Source organism: Arabidopsis lyrata, assembly GCF_000004255.2.
Source record: "Arabidopsis lyrata subsp. lyrata unplaced genomic scaffold ARALYscaffold_1, whole genome shotgun sequence".
Lineage (NCBI taxonomy): Eukaryota > Viridiplantae > Streptophyta > Magnoliopsida > Brassicales > Brassicaceae > Arabidopsis > Arabidopsis lyrata.
The window spans coordinates 17,193,740-17,220,982 of NW_003302555.1; the positions used below are offsets into that span (position 1 = coordinate 17,193,740).

Sequence of the window (27,243 nt, forward strand, 5' to 3'; positions counted from 1 at the left end):
TTGGGCTTTCTTCATACATTTCTGTGCCAACTTGACCTTCTCTGTCATCTCCTCAACTTCATTTGGCCCAACAATGCCTCTTTCGCCAACTTCTGTCCAACACAACGGTATGCGACAGGGTCTTCCATACATAGCCTCGAATGGAGATATCCCAATGCTGGAGTGATAACTGTTGTTATACGCAAACTCCACATATGGCAAATGATCCTCCCATTCCGTAGACCATTCCAAAACACACATCCTTAACATATCCTCGATAGTTCGGATGGTTCTCTCGGTTTGACCGTCTGACTCGGGATGAAAAGCAGTACTCATATGCACTTTCGTCCCTAAAGCCTCTTGAAGCGTTCTCCAAAATTTCGCACTAAACCGTGGATCACGATATGACATAATATTAGCAGGCACTCCATGCAACTTTACCATGTTCTTCACGTAAACATCGGCTAAGTATTTAGTGTTATCCTTTCCTTGAACTGGTATAAGGTGAGCCACCTTAGTCAACCTATCAACATTTACCCAAATGGTATAGTTCGTTCTTCCCTTTGCCGTTGGCATTCCAGTGATGAAATCCATCGAGATAGATTCCCACTTCCACTCAGGAATCGGAAAATTTCGAGAAAACCAGCAGGATTCTGATGTTCAGCTTTCACAATCAGACACGTCTGACACTGAGCTACCCACTTTGCTACAGACCTCTTCATTCCTGGCCAATGATAGTACTGACGAATGTCCTTGTACATCTTATTGTTCCCAGGGTGAATACTAAGTAAAGACTTATGAGCCACCTTCAGAATTTCTTCTCTCAAACCTTGCCCTTCTGGTACAGTGATTCTTCCGTTAAGTAACAGAGTTCCATCATCAGCCAAATGGTAACCACTGGCGTTACTTCCCTCCAGGCCTCTTAACTCCTCAATAATTTTCTGAAGTTTCTCGTCCTTTATTTACTCTTCTCGAATTCTATGAAGCAAATTAGCTTGATTCACCGCTTGAATCCCCAAAGGCTCACTAGATTCTCCTTCTAATGCTGCCAAGCTAATCTTCTTGAATTCACTACCAAGCAACTCCAAGTCTCTTTCCACAGCTACATCGACTTTCTTCAGACTTAAGGCATCCGCAACAACATTTGCCTTGTCGGGGTGATACTGGATCTTCAAATCATAATCCGCGATGAACTCCATCTATCTCCTTTGCCTAAGGTTGAGATCAGCTTGTGTAAATAAATACTTTAAGCTCTTATGATCCGTGAAAATCTTCACACTTTCACCATACAGATACGATCTCCAAATCTTTAGTGCAAACACTACTGCGGCCAATTCCAAATCATGGGTTGGATAGTTCTCCTCATGCTTTCGCAACTGACGAGAAGCATAAGCAATAACCTTCCGATTCTGCATCAAAACACAGCCCAACCCTACACGAGAAGCATCAGCATACACACTGTATGGCTTACCAGGCTCTGGTAAAGTCAGTACAGGCGCCGTAGTTAATGCCTCCTTCAACTTAGTAAAGGCCTCTTCGGTCTCTTTACTCCAAACAAAAGGAACTCCTTTCCTCGTCAACTTTGTTAAAGGCTTCGCGATACTAGAAAATTCTTCAACAAATTTACGGTAATAACTAGCCAATCCAAGAAAATTCCGTACCTCAGTTACGGTGGTAAGACGCGGCCAATCTTGAATTGCTGCAACTTTCTCTGGATCCGCGGACACTCCCTTCTCCGAGACATGATGCCCAAGGAATCCAATGTCTCTTTTCCAGAAACTACATTTACTAAGTTTAGCAAAAAGCTTCTGCTCTTTCAGCCTTGCCAACACTCTAGACAAATGATCCCGGTGTTCCTCCTCACTCTGAGAATATACGAGAATATCGTCTATGAATATAATGAAAAACTTGTCAAGATAATCATGGAATACCTCATTCATCAAACGTATAAATGCTGGCGGCGCGTTAGTAAGCCCAAACGGCATTACTACAAACTCATACTGCCAGTATCGAGTCCTAAATGCCGTCTTCGAAATATCCGTCTCTAAGATCGGAATCCGATGGTAACCCGAAGCTAAGTCAATCTTCGAGAACCAACTTGCACCACGCAATTGATCCAACAGTTCATCAATCCGGGGAAGCGGATACTTATCCTTGATTGTAATGTTATTGATACCACGATAATCAATACATAACCTCATACTCCCGTCCTTCTTCTTCACAAATAAACAGGGGCTTCCCATGGTGAAGAACTTGATTGCACAAAACCTTTCTCCATCAAATCTTCCAATTGCTTCTTCAACTCCGCTAACTCAGCCGGCACCATTTGATACGGTGCCTTCGCTATCAGGGCCGCTCAGGCTCAAGTTTAATCATAAATGGATTACTCCGTGATGGAGGTAATCCTTCCAACGGTTTGAAAACATCCTGGTAGTACCGCACTACTGGAATATCCTCAATTTCCAATGCATCATTTGATTCACTCCCAATCACAGTTAGAGTAACCAGATATGCCTCTCCTTCTTCCAACTCTTTTTCCACTCTCAAAGTAGATACAAACGACACACTCGAACTAGGGTTGATCCCATAGTACGTCAACGTAGATTCCTTTCCATGTCGTTGAACTTAGTAAGCCGAGCCTTCCTTGATCAAAACTTTCAAGTCAATCTTCAACTCTAGTCAACAATCTAGAAATATCATCATGACACTTCAAAACACACTCATGGCCTCTTGCCACAATTCTCTCTGCCAACCAAGGCTTCTCTTACTTGAGACTAACACATATATGGGCTACTACCACATGCATAGCTTCCACCACAGATGAATCTGCTTCACCATTAACTAGGAATCGCTGTCGCCAATAGGAACATGATCTAAGCCTGCCGTACACACAGAACAATCACATGTTAATGTGATAGCAGTTCTAAGAAAAATTATATAATTTCTAGCGCTAAGAAATCGCACACCAACTCTGATGTTACCGTCCGATAAACACCTTTGGTATCTGATAATAGATTTTCAAGATCAATTAAACCTAAAGCACTATCGTGTCGTTGTAGTATTTTAGGGTGTCAATCCAATCTAGTGTGATGCAAACAGATGAGATGTGATCAGAATTTTCTAAGTCAAGCCAAGCAGAGAGTTGTTGTTTTCTAACAATCCTAATGCGAAATAACAGAAATGAAATGAAACTGAAATGCAAACTAGCAATAGCAGGCAGTTGAATAACAAAGCAGGTAAGATAGCAGGCAATCAAATGGATGAGAGATTCCTAAGGACAGGGTAATCGAATAGCGTGGTCTCCTTAATCTATTTAGACGGTTGATAAAACTTCACAGAAGCTATCCCTTGACAACAAGTTCAAAAGCAAATCAATTCACCACCGTGATAGAAATTCTCAAGCAGAGCTAGACACAGACCTAATCACCATTAGCGATCTCTAACTAAGCAGGCAATACCGAATCAACTTGTTAAAGCCAATACCCGCTCTAAACGGCCAATACCTTGGGATAGAGACGAGTATCTCTGGAATTAGTGGATCAGACATTCCATCAAACACCTTTTGGGTGCGGGAATGTCTGGATTCATTTTCCAGTTGATCAGAAAGGAACAAGCAATAAGCGCAACTAATCCAGAAGGGATTCAAACAATCTAAACTCAACCATCTAAATCGACTAAGACAACCACGACTACTCTATCCCATCCTCAGAAATACAATTCACTACTCAGACATAATCAAAAACAATAGCAATGAAACGATTGAAAACATGATAACAAGAAATGATAAAGACTGAAACAAAAACTGAATTATAAAATACTTGAAAGCAAATACAAAGTCGCAGGAAGAACACACTGCGGCTATCAAAACAAGTCTAGGTAAAAACTGAAAATAAGACTGGATGCCCTAGGGAAAACCCTTAGAGGCTGCTTATATAAGCGAAAAAAGTCAAATAAGGAAAGTTCGAGATAGTGGTCTTCACATCGAGACCCTGCGATCGAGCATCTGATGGGCTGAAATGGGCCTCCGTGTGATCGAGTGAAACTGATCAAACTGGGCTTCGGGAACTCCGTCTTGCGATCGAGTGGTCTGTAGTGAAGACGAGATGGAATGGTCTAGCGACCCTGCGATCAAGTGGTGCGATCGAGTAGATGACGTGAGGTGGTGATCGAGTGGTTTCTTCAGCTTCTCTTCTCTTCCGTATGCTCAGCTTGTCTGGTTGAGTGAGGAATGAGTAGATGGGCTTCTGATGACAAGGTGGTGATCGAGTGGTGTAGAGTGGGTGATCCCTCCGGGCTTGCGATCGAGTGAAACTAAGCTGCTGGCTTCTCCAGGGTTGTGATCGAGTGATATGTCCTTCATGACAGCTTCTGCTCGATCTTGCGATCGAGTGGTTTCTTCTGAAATTGCTCCGGGGTTGTGATCGAGTGGTTTTGCCCTTCATGACAGTTTCTGGGGTTGCGATCGAGTGCTTTGCTCTGTCAGGGCTCCGAGGTTGCGATCGAGTGCTTTGGCTGAGGGAGTGATTGAGCGTTCTGAATTTCTGTTCTGTTTCTCCTCTGTTTGAACTCCAAAAGCATCCAAAGTACCTGAAAACAACCGAATATGCGATGCACATGCAATCCTAATGCAAAAACGTCCTAAGTATGCAAAACACACTAAAATGACCACTAATGAGATGAAATGTGACTGAAACAATGACAAAGTGATGAAGAATGAATGCTTAAATCATGCAAATTATAGACATATCAGTATCGGTGATACTCCAATCATAAGCTTAATCAAAAATTGATTACTCCAGCATGGAGATAATCCTTCCAATGTTTTAAACACTTCTAGATAGTCTCAAACTATCAGAATTGCCTCAACACTCAACGTATCGTCTAAATCTCCTCTAATAACCATGAGCTAGACCCTATTCACTTCACTTTCTTCCAACTCTTTCTGCATTCACAATGCCAAGACATATGATGCTCTCGTACTAGGTCAAAACCGTAGTAAGCCATCATATTCTTCTCTTCATCTCCAAATGTAATCCTACCTCATCCACAAGAAAATCTTTGCCTTAAACTTGGATTGCCAATCCATGCCAAGAATCGCCTCATACCTCTCCATAGGCATCACAAACAAATTAGCTGGGAACACACTTTCCGCGACTACAACCGGTATATCAACCGCTAAGCTCCTCGGTTTAAGGGTTTGGTTTCCAGGGGTTAACACAGAAACACTAACTTTCCTATCACCAAAAGTTCCCTAAAACCTAGAGACTACTTCCGGATTCACAAAACTATGCGTGGCTCCCGAATCAAACAAAACATGCGTGAGATTACCACCAACATGCAATGTACTAACCACAAACCAACAGACAATAACTAACTACACAACTAACTAACCAAACAAGCAAGCAGTAAATAACAAAAGCACGCAAAAATACTCAATCAAAACGAGAAGTTAAAACCCATACTTACCTGGAACGGAACCTTTCGGTCATGAAAGTTTAGGGACTCTAAATCTAAAGGCACACACAACTTACAATCACTCGCTGCTTCTGCGGATCCTCGATCCTTGGACAAGCCGGACGGATGCACCACAGAATGCTACACAAGTAGAATCAAGCGAGTACTTACACAAACTTTGGGTCATGCTCGTCCCTTGAACATTTTAAAGACCCAAAAATATTGTGGTAAGTCTCTCTACTTTCTCCACGCTTGGTAACGGACCTCCACTCTTCCTTCACTTCAGGATCTGCAACCAACACAATGGGTAAATCCTAATCCCATCTACCTACCCTACATGGACAAACCGGTTTCCTAATTGCCTTTGCGACTCAATATTTACTCGTTAAAACATTTGAAAACTTGTGTCCCATGAGCATCATGAACCATGCTCTGATACCACCTAAAACTGTAGCGACCCTGAACCGTTCTAGAAATCCAGACGGTCCGGAATCGCCACGGTTTGATACTCGTAGACAGTCCAACCGAGGCTGCTAGAACAAATCCAGCTACTCTAGTCGGTCCGTCCGCGAGTATGTCCTCTCGACCACGGCCTAAGGCTTTGCAACCCGTACCGCGATCGTGAGTTGTGTTAGTTCGGACAGAACCTAATATCAAGAAGCACACAAGGCTTTAAGAAAAATTCATCTTTATTAACTAATAAAATCTCAAATACAAATAAAGTTTACGGCGCCAAGCGTGAAGCTCAAGATAAATAAACTACACTATAAAACCAACTTTACAAAGACAATAAAATCTACACCGGGTTCCTAGCGTCCATGTCCCCTCTAAAGCTTTTCCCACTAAGGTTACCTGCAACAAAATAGTGGCATCATGAGTACTAATTACTCAGTTAGTTCGGCGCCTAATCTCGGAAATTAAACACCCCAAAGTCCCCAACAGAAAATAGATCAACAAGCAAGCAAGCAAAACTATTGACGGAACAATGGCAAACAATCAATCTAACATGCAATCCTAAACAAGCAAGCAACAACAATAAATAACTACAACACAACAAATCCTATGGCCATGTGAACGATCCTTCCCATCGAACAAGTGAACAGTCCGTTTACAGCCACGAAGTCTATAAACGATGTACCACATGGGCCTTCCATGACGGGAAATCCCCGTTACCTCGTCAGGTAACTGTTTGGCCCTTGGGAGCGACCCAGTCTCTCCGAACCCCCAAAACAAACAGGAAAGCGCACTCGAACACCACAAAACTCTAAACAACAACCACACAAACAACGGGAGCCAAAACACAAAAATAACAACAAACAAGCATGGAAACAATCAAGAAGAGAAAGTTCGTGTGCCACTTCACACGCTTCGGAACTCACAGATCTTGATGGCTAATCAGATCTCTCGGCAATTCTTCTCGGCAACGGTATAACAACGGCAAACGGCTTCCGGCAGAGCTTCTTCACCTTCGGGAACTTCTCCTTCTCCCAAAAATGAAGAGCCACTACCTCTATTTATAGGTGAGGACCTCTCACGCATGCGGAACAAGTGGCGAACGTCCGACGATACTTGGCAGAGACGTCGCGACATACGGCGAACATGCGCCCGCATGGACGACACTTAGCGACCATGTACTCGTTCCGACAAACGGCAAACATGCATCCGCATGGCCAACACACGGCGATCATGCGCTCGCATGGCCGACACACGGGGATCATGTGCTCGCATGCTTGACACATCGCCATACGCATTATGGTGTTGATCCGTCGAATCTGGTCCGTTTTACGGAAGATACACCGAATCTAAGGATACACCAAATCTAATCTAGATTTACGAAATCTAGAAAGATTTACCAAATCTTGAGGTCACATCACAATCTCTCAAATCACATCCAAATCACATCAAATCTTTCCTTTCCATAAAATGTGGGATTTGCTCCCCAAACTCCCAACAACAAAATCTTCACTTTTCCATAAAATCCGAGATATGCTTTCCATAATCCAAACATGATTTTATGGCTAGATTTCCGCAATGTGGTTCACCCGCAACCACCAAAAATTCTCCGTTCGCACCAACGTGCTAACGGTACAAAACCGCAAACTCGGAATCGAAATAATCGACCCGCTTGGTCCAAAACTTGATATTTTGACCGTAAACAACTTTTTCTCCGATCAAAAATATTTATATAACCTCCCGAGTTATATTCAACAAAAATAATGCCAAAATTAATCCGACAAAATTTTACGAACCGCGGTCAAATTTCTAGTCAACGACCGGGTTATTACAATGACGGTCCCGTGGTAGGAAGACTGGTTCATGTTATTCAATATGTGTTTGTAACATATCAAACCCAAGAATAGAGTGTATCATGATGATGGCTTGTCGATCCACGTTGAGCTGATCAAAACTTGTCCACAGCATTTTAATTTGGGAGTACGAGTTTTGAATCACATTGTTTCTAGTCTCAAAAATGGCGGTGTAGTGAAATCGTATATTTTTGAAATCCCCGGCAACGGCGCCAACTTGATTGCTCTGAGTAATTACCGGATACATTTAACCGCAAGACAGTATATACGGGGTCGATCCACAAGAACCAATGGTACACTAAAGATTTCCGAGACTCGTTCTTACCTAAAGCGAAAAGGTTGTTTGTTTGGTTTTCAGATTTTAAAATAAAAATGCAAGTAATTTAAACGATTAAACTTATGAATTTAAGACATTGGACCATAGGGTATTTTAGAGATCAATAAATAATGGAAACATGAGACAAAGAATTCAACAATTAAATACCGTTCTTGAACATGAACACATTTAGACTAATTCTCTTTCAAGACATTAATCACTAAATTTGACTACTCGACTACTAAACTTTCGCTTGTAATTTCGTAGTCAAATTCGCATTACCAAACAAGTTCATTAAGTTCATAATGGTCCTAACGTCAACTTTCATTGGTTAAGCATACATTGCTCAATTCACATTGGTTTAGGCATTCTATCGAACACTTTTGATGCATAGAAAAACCTAGAATCTACAACAGGGTGATCAATCCTATTCTAGCATTAACAACATGTGAATCAAAGAACCTAAAGAATAAGAACTCCTAATAGCAATCAATCCATCAATCCATTAAATCTCCTACTTAGAACCCTAAAACCCAATTGGAGAACTACTCACACATAGCAATAGAAACAAGACAAATAGATTGAAAAGAAAGCATAATTGAATTGATAAATAAAGAATAAGGGTTTAGAAATCTTCTCCAAAGTGTCAAAGAGGATGAATCTCTAGAATCCCCAAGGTTGCTTACAAGACAGAAGTCTCAAAAGTTTCAGAAAAAGAACGTGAATAAAAAAATAGGTTTTCAGGGTTTTTATACCTAAGTACAGAAATAAGAAGACAAATCCGGTTAAGGAAAATCGGCTCAGATCGTCATGAGGGTGGATCGATCGATCCAATGGGTGGATCGATCAATCCTCAGCTCCTGGAATGCTCAACATCTCGACGTGTGAAGGCTAGATCGATCGATCCCATGAGGGGATCGATCAATCCCATGCTACTGGAATCATGTTGCTTGACGTGTGAAACCAGATCGATCGATCCCCACCTGGGATCGATCGATCACATGCTGCTTACTCTAGTTTTCAATTCCCGCGAGTGTTTCTGGTCCAAATGAGCCCGATAATGCCCGAAAACATCCGCGTCCCGCTCAAACACCTAAAACCTGCAAAAGACTCAAGACGCAACCGAAAAGACGCAAAAGACGGACTACGACACGACAAATGACTCAAAACGCAGACTAAATCAAGACTCGATACCGTTAAAAATGCAACACATCAACTACAACCAAGAGCTTAAGAAGCTAGAAGAGAAGTTGAGGTCTGCCAAAGAGTTTTCAGAGACGAATGTGGGTTTGTAAGGGAAGAGATCAAGTCTAATATTTTTCACTTGTGGAAGTCTCTCTTTGAAGAAACATCGGAAGTGATAAACCCTAATAGGACTATAGTTCTTGAGCTGTTTAGGCCTATCGAGAAAGAAGTTTGATGTCGTCGTCTTGCTTCTTTACTTATATGAATCAGAATTTCTTTTATCGATTGGATGATTTTATTTTTATCTAAATAAATTTATGACAAAAGTTATGAGTTAAAGGTGGTAGAATCAAGTGACAAAACGCCATTTAATTTTGAGTAATATTTTTGACTGATTTTAAACTCTACAACCAAGAGCTGAAGAAGCTAGATGAGGCGTTGAGGTCTGCCAAAGATGTTTCAGAGGCGAATGGATTTGTGAGGGATGAGATAAAGTCTAACATTCTTCATATGTGGGAGTCTCTCTTTGAAACACCATCCAAGTTGATACACCCTAAGGTTAGAATGCTTGAGATGTTCAGGCCTCTGTTTATTTTTTTATTTTTTTATTTTTTTTTCAGGCCTCTGTTGAACCAATCACGGGAGAATATTTGCTCTCGTCTTATTGCTTCTTTACACATATGAATCAGAGATTCTTGGATTCCATGACTTTCATTTATGATATTCATTTTCATTCATGGACACTTAAAAGCTCTCTAGTGTGCTGACGTGAGAGAGAAATATGTAAAGAGTTGGCCAAGGATTAAAAAAATCTTTAATTTAATTTAAAACATAAAAACTACACTTCTACCAAATTTCCATATAATATTTCCTTGTATTTTCCTCTATATCCTTGTTAATCCATAAAGCATTAAAGCCTTTTTCCTATATTATTATTCGTTGAAGATTAGGTTTTAAGAGAACATTACAACAAGGTAAGTGCATCGTTTGTTTTATTTCTATTAATCTAGGGTTCGTCTTCTCTCACTTGCCTGATTGATAACCAAACGCTTTGTGATATATGTTATCTTATTTGTTTCCTTATATTTTAATTTATGGATTTGAAATCCCCAAAAAAAAAAAAAAAAACTGCATCTAGAGCCCTCCTCGATGAATTCTTCAGACATCTCGACCATCTCAAAAAAAATGGAATCGATGTCAATGACTGACCGTGTTGTCCGTAACAACAAGAGATTACCACAGTCTAGATATTCTCCTTACATTTTAGGGTCAGTGATGGATACTATTCCTCACCCTAAAGACACTGATCTTACCAATGAGAAGCAGAAAGATGATGCTGAGCGTCTCGGAGTTGACCTCTCGCTCTTTGTGGCTGAAGCAATGTTCCTACTATCTGATGACATATATTCTATGTTACTCTTCTGTGTTAAGATAATTTTGAAGTATTCAGGGAACAAAGAAAGGAAGAATCCAACACAAGTGGTGAAAATACTGATTTTTGTTATGCTATATGTGTTTGAAACATATATCAAACCAAAGAATGGAGTCTACCAGGCTGGTGGCAAATCCACTCAATTGGAGCTGATCAAATCGTCTACCCAGCATTTTGCTTATGGGGTCAGGAGTTTGGAGCACATTGTTTTGGCTCTCGAAAATGGCGGCTCTATGCCACCGATTTATTTTGAACACTACAACCAAGAGCTGAAAAAGCTAGAGGAGAAGTTGAGGTCTTCCAAAGATGTTTTAGAGGCGAATGGATTTGTGAGAGAAGCTATGAAGTCTAACATTCTTCATTTGTGGAAGTCTCTATTTGTAACACTACCCTTGATCTACCCTGAGGTTAGAATTAATGATATGTTTAGGCCTCTCGTGAACCAAGCACGTCAGGATGTTTGCTCTCGTCATCTTATTGCTTCTTTACGTCATCTATGTTTTTTGATAGTTAATGTTTATTGGTGTTTTGCTTTTATGAAATAAACGTAAATAGCTAAGACTAGAGTTATTGAGCTTTTTAGGCCTCTCTCGAATGAAGCAAACCAGAATACTTGCTGTCGTCTTCTTGATTCTTTACTCATATGAATAAGAGTTTCTTAGATTGGATGATATTATTTTGATTTCAGAATGTTATTCGGCTTATATTTATGAAACCATTACGATTCATTTGATTCTCTCAATAAATGTAAGACAAAAGTTACGAGTACAGGAAGGTAGTAGTATCAAGTGGCATGAAGAATCTACTTAAGAAGCATCATTGAGGTTACTTCCCACCCAATTACAAGGTCTGATCTTGTCTACAAAAGTCATAGTACTAGTCTAATGAGAATTTAACCTTCTTGGTTTTGGGTCATTTAAATATATATATAAATAGGCTTGAAGATCTTTTTTGAGAGTTTGGAGGGTTATAGGGTTTATTGGTTAATCCGAGGGAAGAAAAGCAATTTTCTCACTAATCCTCTTTGGGAATTTTGCTCCATTTTTGTTTTCTATCATCTTGATAAAGTTTTTTATTCTGGAATTGGGTTCTTAACTCTTAACATTCTTGTATGTTGCCAGATTTAGCATAAACATTTTGAAATAAACTCTTGCATCTATGGATGCCTTAGTCACCATTTTTAATTAAAACTAGTACTAGGATATGACCCGCGGTACACCGCAGGATTAATAAATTTTTGTTTATGTTTTTTATAACTTGATTATTTGTGTTGTATATATTTGGTTAAAAAAAAATTTTGTTTGTAATCATATGGTAGATTGTATTTGGTTTGCAATAAAGCTATATTTTACCCCGTGGTACACCGCGAGTAGATATTTTTGTAACTAAAAAGTTTAAATTTTAAATTGTAGTTGGTTTGTAAATATTGTTTTTTTTGTTTATTGTTTAAGATTGTATAATTGTATTTTGATTGTTAATTCTATGATTTCACCAATGTTATATCATTCCGTATTAATATCGACCTAAACTTGTTCCACCATATAAGCCCGTCCCGTGAAATTAAACATCATTTTGTTATTTTTCTTTTTAATAATACTTTATTTAAAAGACATAATTCGATTCAATTTGAAATTCCTATAATATTTATATTTTTAGTTTTTATAGAGTTTAAATATTATTAATATTATAGAATTTAATTATTATAAATACTTTAAACGTTTTATAAAATTTAAATATTTATGATGGTTAAGCTCTCATAGAGTTAATATATAAATATTGATCCTAGCCCGACTCATCATATTACCCGTCTCGTAATATTTTAATTTTTTTTTATTTCTTATATATAGATCTTATAATATATGGATACTAATATTTCTTAATTATAAAGTTTTTGAAATTAATTTGAAAAACACTAATTTATCCTTAATGATTCATGTAATTAAGATTTGAGAAATTGTTAAAAATGCCCCTTTTTCAATATCCCTTTTCAAAAATGCCCCCTTTGAGAGTCCATTTTTAAGTTTGCCCTCTTTTAATTTTTAATGACCATTTTACCCTTATTTGAAACAAAATTAGGTCCACAAAATACAAAATATTTTTTGGCGGGAAAAGTGATCCCGCAATTTTCCCGTAAAAATTTTTCCCGCCAAAAAATTTTCCCGCCAAAAAAATTTTTTTGCGGGAAAAGTGATTCCGCAATTTTTTTTGCGAAATTTTTTTGGCGGGAAAATTTTTGGCGGGAAAAATTTCAAGGCTATATTTAAAGGTTTTACAGAAGTATTACAAGTTGTTGTGCTAAGGTGTCACAAGTGCTATCTTAAGAAGGAGGTGCGTCTTTTGTGGTCATATCCTCTGTACTTGCGGGGTTTCCCTTTGCACTAACTTGTAGTATTTTCGAGCTTTTTTGTTGGAGATCTAGAAGGGCTCTCTCAATCTTGCTCCTTCACCTCCTAGATACGTTGTAAACCTTTTAAAATACATTGTAGAACCTTCTTGTAAAAAACCTTTAAAATACCTTGTAAATTTTTGGCGGTAAAAATTTTCCCGCCAAAAATTTTAAGCCAAAAAAATTGCGGAATCACTTTTCCCGCAATAATTAATTTTTGGCGGGAAAATTTTTTGGCGGGAAAAAGTTTTACGGGAAAATTTTACAAGGTATTTTAAAGGTTTTACAAGTTTTTACAAGTGTTTTGGCAGGAAAAATTGCGGGATCACTTTTCCCGCCAATAAATATTTTGTATTTTGTGGACCTAATTTTGTTATATTTTCTTATATATTTGTGATATATTTTATTAAAAGAAGGGTAATTTAGTCATTTTGTACATAAAAAGGGGTATTTTTAAAAATGGACAGCCAAATGGGGCATTTTTGAAAAGGGGTATTAAAAAAGGGGTATTTTTGTGAGTCTCCCAAAATGTATTAAGGCCTAGTTGTGACTAAATAGCCCATCACACAAAAGAGAACCAATATAGGCTAACTGATTTGAAACAAATAAAACAGCCCAACATGGGCTAATGGGGAAAACTAAAAGTGAAGCCCAATTTGTGAGCTGTCTCTCACTGACTGATGATGCAACAAACGATAATTGAAACAAAACAGAGGCATGCGATTAAGAGGAGAACCACTGTTGAAGCATAACAGAGGCATGCGTTGGATTTTTCCCCGGAAGATATGGAATACAATGTCGAATCAAGAGATCAGCTTCTTTATAATTGCGTCCACCGATATCGATCTGTTTCGATGGAGGTAGTGGTGATTGCGTTAAGTCTAGATCATCGAACGCTCTCTTCATCCTTCTCATCAATCTTGATTTATTATCGTCTTGGTCCTTGAATTTCAGTATCTCGAACAATAATAACTGATTTAGGAAGTTCCAATTTAACCTTCTAGAGTTTGAAGTCTTGTTTAGTGTAGAAAAGCAATGACTTCTTGTCTTTTGGATGATAGTCTGGAAGTTGTGTTTGTTAATAGTGTATGAGTTACTTAATTATTTAATCGTCGATCAATATGAATTGCAGATCCATTTGTGGTAGATTAGTATTTGTTCATATATGCAATTGTGATGAAATGATTTTTTTGAATTTTTGGTCCTGATGAGTTGTGGAATTCATAGTTCCTTAATTTATGAAATAATCTTGTTTTAAGATTAGAGAAAAAAATGCTTTGAAGCTGAGACTTGAACGAAAATTTAAACAGTAACTTATGTGATCGGATTATGTAAAACTTCAACAATATAACTTTTTTTTTATCAACTTCTTATTTCATGTAGGATTGTCTCTAAAAGAACAAAACAGTTAAGGTTTTCCGAATGAAGGGATGTACTTTTGCAATGTAATAACCTCAAGTCATGCTAGCGACACAAAGATAAGAAATCAGTTACTTATTTCAAACATATATGATTTCCTTTTTGTAAGATTCTTATCTAACATGTGTTTTGTTTCATAGGTGAGTCAGATTTCAAACTCTTAATCGTTGGGGTTCATAAGGCAAGAGGCATCTGTTGAGTCGCAAGATGTGGAGAAAGGTTAGTAAGAGATATTTCTTTTAAATTGGTTATAAAAATATGTCTTGAATGTAGGTACTCTCAATTCTGTTTTTAGTTTAGTAAATATGGCACGTGTGGTTGTTCATCATTTAGTAGTAGTAAGGAACTTCATGAAAACTTAATCTATGTGATAAGATTACTAAAACATGATACTGCTTATTGACTTAGACACATTGAAATCTTTGCATTGTATAGTCATTAATAAATACTTATCTAGATACTATGAAATAATACTATCAAAGTGTCAATCCAAAAAATAAACTTTGAAAGCCAAAAACTTGAATAACAGTGCTTGAATAATACAAAAGATATTCTAACAGAATGTAAGAGTAAGACCACCTTCGGTTACAGTCTATATTTCAAAGCTTATTTGGCTGTTTGTTGTTAGCAGTGTTCAAGAAAACGCTAGGCGCTAAGCGGGCGGTGACCCAATGCCTAGCGCCTAGAACGCCTAATCGGGCCTAGGCGATTTTTTAGGCGGTTTAGACGTTTATAATATAAAATATTATAAATATGATATTATATATAAAAGTTATATAAAATATCTATATAAAACAAAAAATTATGAAATTATAAACAAAAATTAGATAAAACATTTATTTATATTTATATTAAATAATATATGAATATTTATAACTATATATATAAATAAAACTCTAATTAAAATTGAAATAATACATTAAACAAGATCTGTGTAATTTTAGGCGGTCAAAGCGGTTATCTAGGCGTCGCATAAGAGCCTAGCGCCTAGTCGGGGCCTAGGCGACCGCCTAGACCGCTTTTTAGAACACTGGTTGTTAGCTTCCAGCATCTCCAGCTCTTCAATGCTAATTACTCATGCAAGCACATCTATAAGTAAAAAATAGAATGATTTAAGTTATAGGTTTCATTTCTTATTTAAAGAAAAAATATTTAGAGATGAAATTAAAAAAAAACGATAATGTTTATAAGTACCAGCAAGTATCACATGTTCATCGGGCAACACCAACTCAAGGTGCACGCTAGTACTCATGGTGTATTAGCGCCACGAGTGTAGGATTTTCACATTTATCAGCCACACAGTTTTGTACGGACGTAAATCTAAATAAGCAAAAGAAGCAGCCATTGGAATGATAAATGTTTGTTTGCTGGTTATATGAAATAGTTGCTTTTGGATGTTAGAAGATGCAGACGATGGGATTATTTATAGTGGTTTAGAAGTCGATAGAGATGGAGATGAGTTAGTAGAGTAAATCTCGGTGAGCAAGTAGAGAATCTAAAAAAATATCAGAATTATGAAATTTAATAAAAAAAAAATTAGTTTCTTAAAATCGTCAAGCTTTTAGTCTTTTAGAATATACTATATAGATGCTATATCAAATCAGAACAAAATCATTTCGTTATGAATCATTTCCAATTTACTTGTAGTAATTGAATGTAGATTTGATATTGTGCATTTTATTTAGGAAACAAATGTGATTTGCAACAAAATGTTTAGCATTTTAATAGGAAACAAATTGATTATCAAATATTACTTAGCATTTAATCGTCATTATTACTCTCATTATCACAAAAATTTTTACCTTGATTGTAGGAGTATCAATTATGAGAAACTAAATGATTTTTGCCTTGAATGTAGGGAGTATCAATTAAGGAAGGTTCCGATTGAGAAAATTCGGGTCAAAATCAGAATAAGGTAAGATCCGGGAGACAAATTTGCGGGTCAAAATTAAATGATTTCCGGGTCAAAAAATTAAAAAAAAACCCGACCCAATTAGGAACCCCAAAAAGTGTTGCAAAAATGTATAGTAGATAAATATTTATTGGCTAGCCATAATCTCGTTGACAAAACACTTTGTTAATTATTTGTCATTTGTCAACCCTTAGGCTCCTTATATAGCCTCAAAACCCCGGATCTTCTAAACCTTATTGTACTTCATTTTAGAGAGAAACAATAGTTGGCTTAGAATTGGTAAGGAATCTTGGGGTACGTTTTTAGATCTATACACTACAACGATGAGGTGAGTCATGGTTTTTTTCCATAAATTGTTTTCAAGGAATTTGGATTTGATATCGACTGGTCAAGAGGTTTCAAATCCATAGAAACAAATACGTTAGGAAATTTAGATATCGATTAAAGTTACGATCTAGGGTTTCGAATTGGAACCTAAGAACCAAGTGCGTTGGGATATTTTGCATCTGATTTATTTTTGAGTCTGAAAATTGTATCTTTATATGTCAATAACTTGCCTTTGTTGACTATGAATTGTTTTCTTCTATTTTAATTGCATATGCATTTGAAAACCAACAAAAATTGCATCTGGATCCATCCTCCTTGACGAATTCTTCAAACATCTCAATCATCTCGAAACAAATGGAATCAATATCTATGACTGACCATGTTCGTGTTGTCCGTAACAACAAAAGATTACCACAGTCTAGATATTCTCCTTACGCTTTAAGGTCAGTGATCTTTCATTATTTCCTGAGAGAGTTTGATTAGTTTTCTTAGTGAATATACTAGTTAACTATTTTTTTTTGTAGAACTGATCTCAACAAGGAGAAGGAGAAGCAGAAAGAAGAGACTATACGACTCGGAGTTGAGCTCTCGCTCTTTGTGGCTGAAGCAATGTTCATATTATCTGATGACCTACGTTCTACGTTACACTTCTGTCTTTGCCTATTGAATATTGCAGGGAAGAGAGACTATGACGGTCCCGTGGTAGGAAGACTGGTTCATGTTATTCAATATGTGTTTGAAAGATATATCAAACCCAAGAATGGAGTCTATTATGATGATGGCTTATCGATCCACGTTGAGCTAATCAAAACTTGTCCACAGCATTTTAATTTTGGAGTACGTGTCTTGAATCACATTATTTGGGGTCTCAAAAATGGTGGTGTAGTGGAATCGTATAGTTTTGAATACTACATCCAAGAGCTTAAGAAGCTAGAAGAGAAGTTGAGGTCTGCCAAGGAATTTTCAGAGGCCAATGGGTTTGTGAGGGAAGAGATAAAGTCTAACATTGTTCACTTGTGGAAGTCTCTCTTTGAAGCAACACCGGAAGTGATAAACCCTAATAAGCCTATACTTCTTGAGCTGTTTAGGCCTATCGAGAACGAAGTTTGCTGTCGTCGTCTTGCTTCTTTACTCATATGACTTAGTGTTTCTTAGATTGGATGATCTTTTTATTGTATTGTTATTCTGCTTATATTTATGAAACAATAACGATCCATTGGTCTATTCAAATAAATGTAAGACAAAAGTTATGAGTGAGATTAAACTCTCTCGCTTTTTTTTTTCTTTTTCTTTTTCTTTTTGTCAAACATTAAACTCTCTTAAGAAACTCTAGACCATATCAGATCATGGGCAACGAGAATGTGTTTCTTGGCATGTAAGTTACACCATATGTGCATTGAGGCAAGTCTCGCATCTATGGTATGGATTCCTTTGTCACCATCAATTTATTCAAACTAGATCATCACCCGTACTTTAGTACGGGTTGAATTTTATTTATTATAAAATTTATATAATATATATATTAGAACTAAGTTTTAATATATTATAATAGTAAGTGAAAAAATATTAATTTTGTTGTCAGTCCCTATATACAATATTATAATAAATATAGATTTTTTTCTATAATACTCAATTATGGATAATTTTTTTTTAAGATATGAAAACGGAAAATAATTTTATTTTTTAAAAATAATATTTTTTGAACAATGAGTTAATATATGTTAACAAACACAAAATAGGATTGCATATATTTCAGTTAGATCAAAAATTAAAATATCATAAATAAATCGCGTATAAAACATAGATTATTTTGAATTAATTAAGAAAATTAGGTATTATTTTGAATTAATTTAGAAAATTCTTTTTCAATTCATAATTCTTTGGTTGTTGAAATAGAGATTTGTTTGAGCTAATCTAATTACAGAATTTGTTTGAGATTTATAATTATGGAATTTACCAATTATTCGCATAATCGAATATGTTATAAACATATATTTAGTATATAATCATACCAAAATCAACCCGTGCGTGGAGTCTATATTTTTATTTTAGAATCTCAATATTTCATTTTAAAATATTGCGTGCACAATCTCTTATTCGTTAATTCTAAAATTGATTTCGGAATCAAATTTTCAAATATTTAGAGGTGTCAAACCATATTTAAATGTTCTACACTATTTTTAATATTCCAAATTAAAATCTTTAATTTTTTTTGTAGTTTATAAAATTATGAATTTCAAAAAACAAATTATATGAAATTAAATATAACTATTCAAATAGTTATAAGGATCAAAACTCATTTAATCATATAATATATTATATTTAACCCGCTACCTATTATAAATATTTTTCAAAATAATCAAATTAGAGTATTTATAATTTTTAACTTTTTGAACTATTAAGTATTGATGATTTTTTGAAATTTATTATTAACTTTTTGAAATTTATTCTCTAAAAATATCAGGTAAAACTTATTTTAAATGTTGCAAATTAAAATATTTAAATTTTTATTGTAGTATATAAAATTATACATTTCAAAAAAATAAATGTATGAAATCGAATATAAATATTCAAATTCTGACCTGTTGCTCAGTCGGAATTTTTGTTGACTTTATTTTTGTGTGAAAAAAATATATTACTCAAGTCTTAATTTTTGACCCGTTTAATTGTTTCCTTTATAGATTGAACAATTTATATGCGTTTTTAAAAATTCAAATCTTGGCATATGCAGAAAAAAATTTACATTTTTATTTATTATGTAGATAATATGATAATTTAATCATATAAAGTTGAGAGGTGAAGTTTAATGATTAATAACAAATTAATATGGTAAGTTAGATATCAAATCTTATATGTTCATTTTGATTGGTCATTTAAAAAAAAAATAACAGATTTTCGTTTTATAATTTAATTAAATTAATTAAATGACATGAATTAGTATTTTACTTGTTTATCCTTAATAAATTGAATGAAATTTGTTCTAAAAGAAGATTTTTGTAATGGCATTCTTAAGTAAATTCCTACAAAAAGGAAGGTTAGTTAAGGGTATCTTATAAAGTGTACTCCCCAAATAATAGTATAGGATGAAAAGAATTTGCCATTAATTTTGAGTGATATTTTTTTGTGCTGATGTAGAATATACAGTTTATTGGCTACTTTAACGAATTCGTAGGATTTACAGGGATCCATGAGAAGAGGAAAGTGCCGGTAAGATAAGATTGTATAAATTTGGGTTAATTAAATACTTAACAAAAAAAAATTGAGTAAATGTAGTCACCATGCACTAAATTAAATAACTTAAAAATGGACTGAATACATGTAAGATTGAGTAAATGTAGACCGTACATTAGAAGATTAAAGTCTAATTTTTAAGACTTATTAGAAGAAGAAAAAAATTAGAGTCTATTTTCTACCAATCAAAATTTTCCACGTAAAAAAAGTCCTAAATGTTTTCCTAACTTTTTTCAACTGCTATAATTCAATTTTTTGAACTAAAGTAAAAAATTCATGGTTTTTAAGTATTTAAATGGGAAAATACCTAAAAAGCCCCAACTTTCAAATTATGTACAATTTAAATCCTCGATAATAAAATTATCGTTTACATTGCCTAAGTTTTCGTTGATTTCATTTAATGATTAAATGGTAGACTTATATTGATTATATCATTTGAGACACAACGTTAAATCGAGAGACAAAGCATGTTTACGGGGATAAAACTTCCGTTAGCAGCTTCTGTTTAATCAAAACGACGTTGTTTCTTTCTTTCTAAAAGAACTTCAATTACAAGAATAATAACTCTGTGGGAAAGAAAGAAAATCTTTACAAATAAAAAAAAACTTTAATCTTATTTATTTATTTAATGTAAATAAAGTAGTAAAAGTAAATTGATTTCACCTAAAAATATTTACTTTATAATATCCCACCTTAAACAAATATTACTGATATTGTTATACAACTCTCTAAATATAAAATTGTGATGAATAAATAAAAACAAAGTAAAAATCATGGTAAAAATACATAACTCTAAATAAAAATGTATCAAAACTATTTTAATAGCTAAAAGCTAAAACATCTATTTTACGAAAAATCACGCAGCCTCAAAAACATTTGTTCAGATTATTAATAGATTAATAAACCCTAAAAGTATATTATTATGATTCCATTTCTTCCACTTTTTTTTTTGTTTTGTTTTTTGTTATCGGTTTTACCAATTTCTTCCACTTAACTGTTACATTGGATATTTTATTAACAAATATCCAAAACAATATAAAGAAAAACTTCTGGACCATATTGATTCTAGAAAGATACATACAATGGCTGCGTCGTTAGCCTCTCTTTCCTCCTTAGCTAAAGCCGGAGCACCACGGTCACTATTCAACCACCATGGTAGTCACCGCCTTCCTCCTCCGCGAATCACTCCTCTTGCTTCCTCTGTACGCAATCTACTCTGCATCTTACTAATTATCTCGTCTTTACCATTTCAGTCAGAATTTTTAACCTCTTAAACGCTTAAGCATTGATTCTTTAAGATAAATGTTGAAGAGTTTTTGAATTTACAAGACCGTGTTTTTTCAGATCAAGAAACATATCACGACGAGCTTCTTGCAGAGACAAAAGTCTCTGAAGAACATTTCTGCCCTCGAGACCTCTGACGGCACCGTTAACGTGGAGGTTGACGATGATGATGAGGAAGAAGAAGCGTGTGAGCTTGTTAACGGAACAGAAGTGTCTGTTGATGGTGTAGAAGGTTATCTTTTAACGGCGGTAAAGAACAATAACGGAACTGGATTGCTTCTTCTCTCTGATGTCTTTGGATTCCAAGATTCAGCCACACGCGATTTCGCTTACCGTGTCGCTTGCAATGGCTACAAGTAATCAATTTTCTCTGTTTACTTATCTTTCTCAAATTCCAAAAATTTATTATTTAAATTGGAATTTCGTGTGTCTTTTTGTTGAGATAGTGTTCTTGTCCCAGACCTGTTCCGTGGAGATCCATGGTCGAAAAACCGACCAAAGTCCGAATACGAGGAATGGAGAAGAGGACACGACCCGAACCGTATCAGACAAGACACAACTAGCTTCACAAAATGGATGGTCGAGGAATTTGCGGCGGCTGGAATCTCCAAGAAGCTAGGAGTGATGGGGTTCTGTTTCGGTGGTGGACGTGTGGTTGACGTGTTAGCCACGGATGAGAACGGTTACTTCAGTACCGGTGTCTCGTTCTATGGTACGCGAATAGACTCGGCAGTGGCAAGAGATGTGAAAGTGCCAGTCTTGTTTATTGCTGGAGACAGAGACCCGCTTTGTGAAGTGAAGGGTTTGTATGAAATTGAGGAGAAGATTGGTGAAAGGACGAAGGTTGTTGTCTATGAAGGAAGAGGTCACGGTTTTGTTCACCGGCCGGAGACGCCGGAAGATGATAGAGACGCGGAGGAGGCGTTTGCTCTCATGAGGAATTGGTTACATCATCATTTGATTTGAAGCCAAATATTTTTCTCTACTCTTTGTACATCCAAGTTAAAATAAAACTCGGATTCTAGTAAACTAGGTGATTGCCCGTGCGCATGCGCGGGAAGAATGCTGTATAAATGGTAAAATCATGTGAAATAAGGGATTGTTTAGGTGTTACTTGGGAGTGTAAGAAAAATATGGTAAATTGTTTAGGATTTAGTGTGATAAAATTATGAAAAATGATGAAATTTAAAAAATTCAATAATATTATAAATGCTAAAAAATAATAATAAATCATCTTTTAAAATCATTCACCAACAAAATAAGAAATCAACGAACATCATCACTCCATGGCATTCTCCTTCCGTGTGATGATCGGTACTTGGTCATTTTCAGGATTCCTGACATCCGATTAAGAACACCATAAACAGTGAATGTCCAGTCGCCAACTTTAGAGTTTTGATTGTAAACGGAAAAAAAAAATACTTACCAACAAAGCATCTCGTCGGTAATACTGAGATCCGGATTCAACATAATCGTCGTACTTCCGGTAACATTGGTACATCTCCACCTATGTTCCTGTGATAGCTCTAATTTCACAAACTTGATAATACATATCACTGTGTTACGCGAACGTTGCTTCCATAAGTCATAGAACTCGACTGCAAGGTCACCCGTTAAACGACACTCTAGATGGATACACCTAATTTTAAGATTTGAAGAAGTCATAAGACATTATATTCTGGTTTAAATCTTTAAAAGAATAGTGACTTACTCAGTATCACGTAAACCAAAGTACAGCTCAAAATATCCTCCTTGAGAATGTTCCACGGAAGGAACAAAAACCAACTCTCTCACGTTGACAATTTTGCCAACAACATCTATGAAACACACACATGAATAATACAGTCAGAACATGAACCGCAAATAAACTCCAAAAGCACAAATAAATTTATAAATTAGGCTTACCAACGCAAATATTCGGATTAACAATACCACTCAATATACTCACAAACTCAGTTACATTGAAATAGGTTCTACTGGAGCACATATTAATACTTTGCACTAAAGTGTCCGAACGAAACACAATCTTGAATCTATGCGGTACTGGTCTCAATATGCTGTTAACCCGTGATACATCAAAATTTTTAATGCTCACCCACTCATCGATTATCAATCTTGAAAGATAATTATCAATTAATTCATCACGAACAACGGCTTGGATTTGTGTGAACTGCAAATAAAACGTTAAAGACAAAACCAATTCAATTTAATATCGAAAACATGTATAGCAGGTAAGTTATCAAAAAACTAACATACTCGTCACCCAAAATCATATTGAGCTCTCTACCCGTGCCACGTGAAACAGACCAACAATTCAAAATCTTCACCGAGACAGACCACTCACCCATGTTAGGGTTAAGAGACGCAATACGAAAATAACCTCCATCACATGAATCAGATGTAAAAGGTATCATTGTAGAACCCATAACAAAAGATTACGCGGCTAAATATTCCAATGAGGTATAAATGCGGGATACATATATGTAGACCTAACGATTATTTGGAAAGAACATAAAAATGGAAAATATATATTAAAAACTAAATCAGAAAATTAACAAAAACGAATATTGATTAAACGATATAGAATTTATCCATAAGATTAATAAATTAAGTTTAAAAAAAAAAGAAACTAAATCTCAACAGTTAAACTGAAATATATACTAACGAAACTTAAGGGTAAAAAATATCACTCTATTATCAACACCATAATAATAATATATACAAATGGTGTAAGTTATTAGGGACGCAAATAAAGTTCCATTTTACCTAACGACGGAAACCAAAACCACACGATGCATTTTGAGAAACAACTTTTTTGAATGAGTAATACAAAAAAGCTATAACCAATGACAAGCTATGTATCATGTATGTCACCTCAACAGAGTTTTTAACTAATATCATATAACATCTTTTAGACTAAATTACAAAAACTCACTAAAGCGAAATATATATAGAACTATAACGCATATCCAGAAACTATACTATATAAATAAAATTGTAACTATTAAAAATGTCAATTTAGTATTTATCACAATCGATGCATATCATAACAGTATCCCTAATTGTAGAGATTTTGTTTATTATCACACGCGATTTTCCATAATAATCGCCATAAAATAATATTTTTTTCTTTCTTTTCGGTCGTGTTGATGTAGTAGCTGTTTTTTTTTTTTTTTTGTTTCTTTTTGTTTGGTTTGCTTATATATAATAGCGTGAATAATAATAATAAAACAGAGGAGAGAGTATATATTAAAATGAAACGGAATATCTAAAAGCAAGTAGATATATCGAACTATAAAATACGGTACAGACGACGTCAAATCGTAACTGGTTATTTTCTAATTATTACTACAAAACAGTACAGTTAATCCCATTCAATTTTTACCGCATACGAACATAATAAAAAAAATTACAGAAGAGATAAGCGATGATAACCTACACGCATCGTCTATGTGTCGAGAAACATGATAACAGTCGTCGGAAGTTCTAAGTCTTTGTAATAATGATAGCAAACACAGACGCATTATTGTTCAACTATCAAAGAAAATTACGCATAAACAGAAATATTCTAGAAAAAGTTATAAATGAATATCTTAGAAAAAGTGATACAGCAACAAATACATGTAGTTAAAAATTATGGATTACGCGGTACTTCGTATATAATTCGCATTACGAACATGATATAGTCGATAATCACATTAAATACACAAGAAAGAACAAACTTAATTAAAATAACAAATTCATAAATAATAAATCATAAAGGTTAATAATTCCCAAAACGATAAAATGATAAAATAAATAACACCAAGACACTATTATATTGATAGTATTAGGTGGAATAGTAAACCAATACCGAAACTATAACACCGATAAAACAAAACCAAGACAACGATAACAAATCTAGGCCAATATCACATTGACATGTCATCACATTTGTAAGTTAAGAGTCGGCGAACTATACCAAGACGCACACCTTCAAAACCGGCATGATGGAATCCAAGATCACCCATCACCTTACGCATAACACGAAAACCATACCACTCTAATTGCACATCGGATAACTCCAACCCTAGTGTAATAAAAAGCAACACCTTTTTGAGACACAACTATCAAGTCAAACAACATCTATAAGTATTTAGTATTGATGATAGATTAATACCAGGATTATTACGCACGATTTTCTGTTCAGCCAACACATCACCACTCAAAACTCGATAGCAAGCGTCCCATACCGTGTGGACATTAATGCTTTTATAGAGTATCAACGATTCAACAAAACGAAGGCGTAGATACGCCGGGCATAAACGCCAACTACTGATGACAATATCATTAATACACTCAAGAGTATCTTCATTGGTATTCATTAAAATCTCATCACACTCAAGACCGTCAGACGGGTATGGCTTCATACCAGCAGCAACAAAACGCTTCAAGATAATAATAGACAACACATTAGTATCTTATTACATGAATACAAACTGACTATATATATAATATATGTACATCAACTATTAGTAAGATAGATATAAATTATCTCACCCCATCACCAAAATACTTCATGCGCAAGTTAGCATAATTCTGGAAGATATACAAAATAAAGTATAAGCAATATAATTTATATTACCAACATTTATCAAACACGTAAATCGGAACGAATGTTACCAAATAATAAATCAAACTGCACACTATATAGAGTTACCAATTAACCTTTTTAGTCTGCATCAGAGGGTCCAATGATTTTGCCTCCTATACAAATCAACGAAGATATAAGTTTTTTTTCTTTTTATTTTCCTGTTTAAGCTTCGAAACATATATACATATCGAATATAAAAATTGACAACATATACCAACCTGTAGATATCTGGACAAAAGATATCTCAAGTATAGAGACTTCAACTGTGTCCGAGATTCCTATATTATATTTGTCAATATTTATGGATTATAATTTGTCAATATATATAGAGTATAAATAGGAATGAAATGCGTAATATTATAAGTAAGAACCCAATAATAATATACCAGGTAAAGTACAGCCAAAACATAGTCTTTATCGGCCGACAATGCACCTAGATCCGAAAGCACATCCTTGAACTTATTATTTACAAACAGTATAGCGTTAGATAAAGATAAAGTAGTTGAATCATACATTATATATTAATAATATATAACTACATAGTAACCAAGTAATTCAATAATTACCTCATCTAACGATAGAACTGCAGCACTGGCCTCGACATGCTAGGAATTCAAATAAATATAAAATTCAACATTGTGTTGTTAACATCAATATATAGAGACGATAAAAACGTTACTAATTAACGACCGTGTCAGATATATACCAGGACAGAAGAAAGATCAACTGCAGCAGACACATCATCGAGATACTACATAAGAAAGAAACAATGTATTAAAACTATTTGTATGAGAATACGAATTCGCTATCAACATGGAGACGAAACAAACATGTTTGTAGCCTACCTCTTTGACGTTTTCCTGTGTATAAACGTCAAATATAAAAGTTAGATTTAAAAGATTAAAAGTTAATAAACAAAAAGAAAAAACTAACACACATGATCAAGGAATATATACCTCGACGTCAGGGAGACACGAAGAATCGGATGTAACATCCTTGTAAATAAGATAATAATACAATTATCAATTAATGTTAGATAAGAAATAATAATTAGTATATAAACTCATAAGAAACAGTTAGTTTTAAACAATCAATACGTACCAGAAATTGAGAAAGGACCCCATCACCGCATCCGGATCCCTATTCCAGTAATTAAATTAACCATATTAGATACCAATCATACGAACAATAAAAAACAAATCACACAGAAACAATACTACACAGTAAACAGAGCATAAATTATAACCGTATATTTCATTGTAGAACTTTTACAACAACTATAAACGAATGTCTACAATTTTCGACCATGACACAATCAGTATTTATAGAAGAAGAGCATGTTGTACAGTTTGTTATGGTTTAAGAAAAATATAGAGATC

The 27,243-nt window shown here is 35.0% G+C and overlaps 3 protein-coding genes across 3 annotated transcripts; all 3 read left to right on the top strand.

The window, feature by feature from the left end:
* Window positions 1-10,043: 10,043 nt before the first annotated feature.
* LOC110225459 lies at window positions 10,044-11,295 on the top strand. The gene has a single exon (XM_021015260.1). The coding sequence runs from the start codon at window positions 10,390-10,392 to the stop codon at window positions 11,215-11,217; it is 828 nt and encodes a 275-aa protein (XP_020870919.1). The 5' UTR covers window positions 10,044-10,389; the 3' UTR covers window positions 11,218-11,295.
* A 2,314-nt stretch (window positions 11,296-13,609) lies between these two features.
* Window positions 13,610-17,980, top strand: LOC9329933. The gene is made up of 4 exons (XM_021010785.1): window positions 13,610-13,918; window positions 14,442-14,696; window positions 16,336-17,159; window positions 17,241-17,980. The coding sequence occupies exons 3-4, from the start codon at window positions 17,071-17,073 to the stop codon at window positions 17,854-17,856; spliced, it is 705 nt and encodes a 234-aa protein (XP_020866444.1). The 5' UTR covers window positions 13,610-13,918; window positions 14,442-14,696; window positions 16,336-17,070; the 3' UTR covers window positions 17,857-17,980.
* Window positions 17,981-20,920: 2,940 nt separating this feature from the next.
* Window positions 20,921-22,344, top strand: LOC9327244 (carboxymethylenebutenolidase homolog). Its single transcript, XM_002891136.2, has 3 exons — window positions 20,921-21,149; window positions 21,292-21,587; window positions 21,678-22,344. The coding sequence occupies exons 1-3, from the start codon at window positions 21,030-21,032 to the stop codon at window positions 22,195-22,197; spliced, it is 936 nt and encodes a 311-aa protein (XP_002891182.1). The 5' UTR covers window positions 20,921-21,029; the 3' UTR covers window positions 22,198-22,344.
* Window positions 22,345-27,243: the final 4,899 nt, after the last annotated feature.

What these genes read in the sequence shown, in the direction of transcription:
- LOC9327244 (XM_002891136.2), top strand. Translation starts at nt 21,030, where the DNA reads ATGGCTGCGTCGTTAGCCTCTCTTTCCTCCTTAGCTAAAGCCGGAGCA. An exon ending in TCACTCCTCTTGCTTCCTCT is followed by an intron (nt 21,150 to 21,291) that starts GTACGCAATCTA and finishes GTGTTTTTTCAG; the next exon opens with ATCAAGAAACATATCACGAC. An exon ending in GTCGCTTGCAATGGCTACAA is followed by an intron (nt 21,588 to 21,677) that starts GTAATCAATTTT and finishes TTGTTGAGATAG; the next exon opens with TGTTCTTGTCCCAGACCTGT.
- LOC110225459 (XM_021015260.1), top strand. Translation starts at nt 10,390, where the DNA reads ATGAATTCTTCAGACATCTCGACCATCTCAAAAAAAATGGAATCGATG.
- LOC9329933 (XM_021010785.1), top strand. Translation starts at nt 17,071, where the DNA reads ATGGAATCAATATCTATGACTGACCATGTTCGTGTTGTCCGTAACAAC. An exon ending in TATTCTCCTTACGCTTTAAG is followed by an intron (nt 17,160 to 17,240) that starts GTCAGTGATCTT and finishes TTTTTTTTGTAG; the next exon opens with AACTGATCTCAACAAGGAGA.